The sequence below is a fragment of the Terrapene carolina genome, unplaced genomic scaffold (assembly GCF_002925995.2).
Source record: "Terrapene carolina triunguis isolate 2854851 unplaced genomic scaffold, T_m_triunguis-2.0 Scaffold28404, whole genome shotgun sequence".
Classification (NCBI taxonomy): Eukaryota; Metazoa; Chordata; order Testudines; family Emydidae; genus Terrapene; species Terrapene triunguis.
The window spans coordinates 1-4136 of NW_020692755.1; the positions used below are offsets into that span (position 1 = coordinate 1).

Below are 4136 nucleotides of genomic sequence, written 5' to 3' on the forward strand. Positions count from 1 at the left end.
GGCCATGGCGGTCACCGCGTTGTCCAGGCAGGGCACCTGCCCGCTGCGGATGGTGCCCACGTAGCTCTGCACTAAGGAGCCGAACCCTGGGCAAGGGAAGGGGAAGGGGTAAGAGCTGGGGGGAGGGGACTGTACATTTATACAGCACCTGGCACCCCGGGGACTCCGCTGGGGAGCGTATCCCAGATTCTCCTCCGCGCTGACCCCGGGGGAACAGAGATTATTCTGGTCGCAGACCCCAGTCCAACGGGGCTCATCTGGGATTCGAACCGCAAGAGGCTCAGAACAAGCATCCTCGGAGCAGAGCCAGGGCTCCGTAGCCGGGCCCGGAACGAGCTCCTCTCCGCAGCATGTCAGCCCGGGGCGAGGGGCACCCGTCACGCCCACCCGCCGGCGGATTACGCCAGCACCGTCTCCGCAGGGCTCTGCAGAGCTGGGACCGGGCCGGGGCCGTTTAACCGGCAGCTTGCCAAGGCGGCTGAGTGTCGGCATCTGGCCGAATCTGAAGCCGAGCGGCTCAAGGATCCCTGAATGCAGGAGAGGCCCCAGTTTCCATCCCTGCTACAGGCCAGGTGCGACCCAGGGCAGAGTGTGTTACCGGTGCCCTCCCATGCCCATCCCCAGGGGATCCGAGCGGTCACAGCCCCGCTAGGGGACCCTCGTCTCGCTAGCTCCAGGGCTAACAGCTTCTGCTTGGGAGGGTTCTGCTTTCACCCCTGGTGTTGGGCAAGAAGGAGGCCACCAGACAGGACAAAGGGAGAGGGACCAAGGACCCAGGGGATCTCCCAGTGTCACAGACGGTTCGATTCTCCAACACCTGCTAAATGCTCTCTGAAAATAGCCCCCCACACGCAGGGGGAATTCCTCCCTCCTCGGGGCTGGGTTTCTCTCGGCCAAAGAGGGCAGATCGGCCGGCAAAGCCATCGGCCTGCGTCTCCACAGAGCAGCCGCGGGGCTGACGTACTTCGCCCATTGACCGGAATCCCTCCTTTGACCGTCTTGACGTGGGAGCACTGGAAGACGTAATCACAGAACCGGCGGGTCTGGTCCAGGAACTGCGGGTCCAGGGCACTGGTGGGTAGCAAGTCCAGCTGGCCCATCTCCTGCCGCGATGTCGGCTGGACAAACACGAAGCACTTGCGGGTGGGGAAGAAGTTGCGGATGCACTGACGCGGCAGGTTGTATTCCATCACCTTCTTGTTGTTGCCTGGAGAGCCAAGGAGAAGCAGGAGGTTACACCCAGCACTGCGCTAATAACGGAGTTTGGGGTCGTTGGCAGCTTGCAAATGTCAGGGGGAAATTTCAGGCTTAGGTCAGGTGGAAAATGAGAAGTTTTGGCAAATGAAAAGCTGAAAAAAAACCTACTTTGGGGCCAAAGGAAACGTGGTGTTTTCATCCCGGCCTTTTTTAAACACGTTTGGAGTTGGGACGTGGAATAAAATCAAATGGAGATTTTGGAACCAAACGTTGTTTAAAACCAAAAGAAACAAAATCCAATTTTTTGGATTTTTTTATTATTTATTTTCCCCCCAACAGAACAAGTCAACAACCCCAACCAGAACCTGCGAAATGGCGCCTTACTCTGCAGGTTTCACCAAACCCAAACGGTCGGCGGTGACTACACACCTCTCCCACCCGCTGCGCGGGAGCTTCGGGGGTCGGGGGCGCCCGGCGCTCGGGAGACGCGGAGACCTGCGCGTTATCCAGCGGTATGGCAGAGCTCGGCGGTAGGCAACATAGAGTTCGGGTTTGGGTTTGCGTGGGTAGGATATGTCGAGGAGGCTTTCTGGGGGTAGGCCATGTGGAGTTAGGGTTAAGGTTCCTATGGGTTATGCCACTTAGACTCAGAACGAGGGTTCCTATGAATGGGGCTCCCTTCCCTAGGGTTAGGGTTTGTATGGGTTATGCCTCTTAGGGTTAGGGTTCCTACGGGTAGGGCTCCCTGCCCGACACTTACGGTTCCTATGGGTACGGATTCCTGCCCAAGGGTTACGGTTCCTATGGGTTATGCCACTGAGAGTTCGGGTTAGGTTTCATTTGGACCTGGCCAAGGAACGTTCACAGATGCGAGGGCCGAGAAGGGCCGTTCTGACCACGTTGCCCTATCGTCTCCCCTGGCGCCCCCACATCTGTCTATCTCCACCGCGTGTCTCTTACACCGTCGGCTCCTTGGAGCAGGGCCTGTATCTTTGTTCTGTTTGTGCAGCGCACTGGGTTCCTGGGCCTCGGTGACAGGAGCCGGGACGCCGGGGTAGATGGGCCCATGGGCCTGATCTCGGGGGCAGGGAGGAGGCAGGATACCAGGGGTGATGGGCCCCTCCTGCACACAGCGGACCCCAGCTCACCTTTCCTCAGGGCCAGCGCGTGCTCCAGGTACTGATCCTCCGTCACCAGCTGCCCCTCGATCCTCAGCTCCAGCGTGAAATCCCGCACGGCCCAGACGAAGCTGGGGAAGAAGCGGACGAACTCCGTGTCCTCCTCCGTGTCGTCCCCTCCCTGCGCCTTCACCTTGATGTGCTCTGTCAGCTCCGACACGAAGCTGGGCCGAGGGCTGAGGACTCAAACTGAGGCCAGGCCTGGGTGCTACCACCCAGCGTGGGACTGAATAGGGGGGATCCCAGCCCCACATCCCCCAGGGACCACCCCCCAGGACCCCAGCCCCATGCTCCCCAGGGGCCACCCCCCAGGCAAGGATACTGCAGCTGCTCCATGGCGTACTGGTCGATGGTCCCTTTGCTGTTGTAGACCAGGGTGCTGCTGAGCAGCACGGCCAGCGCGAAGATCCACGCGTCGTTCTTGGTGTCGCCCTGCGCAGGAAGGAGAAGGCTGGTGGGGTTGAGTTTTGGGGCCCTAGCGGCCAGCGGGGCTGGAGAGACGAGCCCCCTCCCAGCGACGCCATGACGAGGGACAGCCAGCCCGGGAGACGTGGGCCTTTGCCTGGGTTTGCACCCTTGGCGCCGGGATTTCTGGGGGTGCTGCTGAATGCACAATCCCTGCGAGAGCTGCCACACGGCTGCCGCCCGACCAGCCCAAACTCCAGGCGGCCCCCCCAGAGCTGAGCCCCGAGTCCTCCAGCTCCACCGCTTCTGCTGTCAGTTCCCGGGCCGGCCTCCCTCCCTCCTGAGCTGGGCTGACCTGTGCCGAGTGGGGAAAGCCCCCGACACATTCAACCGGCAACCGGCCAGGCCGTGCGAAAACCGGCCAGGTGGCAGCTCTACCGCCCGCTCAGTGGCTCCTACCCTGGATCGCTCTGGAGAAAGCTCCCGCAGACGGCGCTAACCTTCCCCGGGGCCTCTCTGGTCTAGGGTTACCATACGTCCGTATTTTCCCGGACATGTCCGGCTTTTTGGTTCTTAAATCGCCGTCCAGGAGGAATTTTTAAATATCTAAAAACGTCCGGGATTTTGCCATCTCTTGAGAGACTGCCCGCTTTCCCCCCAGCTCCCAGTCCTTGCACCGCGAAACAGCTGTTTCACGCTGCTGGGAGGGAGGGGGGCGGGGGGGAATGCGGCACGCTCGGGGGAGGAGGCGGGGCCGGGGCGGGGATTTGGGGAAGGGGTCCAATGGGGCAGGGAAGGGGCGGAGTTGGGGCAGGGTCGGGGGGCCCGTGGAGTGTCCTCATTTTTGAAGGTTCAAATATGGTAACCCTACTCTGGTCCTGATGCCCTGCAGAGCCTGGGAACCTCCCCCGTGGAACTGGACCTGTTTGCCCAAGATGCCCTGGAGATCCCACATCACTGCAGCCAGGCGCCCAAGGTTTCGTTTAGTTTCCTTGCCCTGCCAGCAGTTGAGGGCAGCTCCCTCCTGGGCGTGAATTGGGCTGCATGTGCCACGGAGCCGGGCAGCCGTCTGGGGAGGGGGCAGATCTGGAGTCTCGCTTGCAGCCAGGGACTGGGGGGAGCCACAACTGGGGAGCTGGTCAGCCTGGGGACCAGGGCAGCAGACAGAGGCCAGGGAGCGGGAAAGACGAGACCCTGACCCCACCTAGAAGCTCCTGCGTTCCCTGCCACGCACGGGGGGGGGAAGGGAGAGGGGGAGGGGGCAGTTCTGAGCCTGGCGGGGGAGCTGGGGGAAAACGACGCCATTTCTCAGAAAGTTACAATAATTGATCCAAATAACCAGCCGCCAGCATGACA

At 61.4% G+C, this 4136-nt stretch overlaps 1 protein-coding gene across 1 annotated transcript in view; it reads right to left on the reverse strand.

The window, feature by feature from the left end:
• Positions 1–3: 3 nt before the first annotated feature.
• LOC113409023 (guanylate-binding protein 2-like) overlaps positions 4–4136 on the reverse strand; it is a gene marked incomplete at both ends in the record, with an annotated part of 5390 nt that continues 1257 nt past the window's right edge. The window contains 4 exons of the mRNA XM_026662557.1: positions 4–86; positions 965–1207; positions 2346–2539; positions 2698–2807. Coding sequence (XP_026518342.1) covers positions 4–86; positions 965–1207; positions 2346–2539; positions 2698–2807 — 630 coding nt within the window. The remainder of the gene's footprint in view (positions 87–964; positions 1208–2345; positions 2540–2697; positions 2808–4136) is intronic.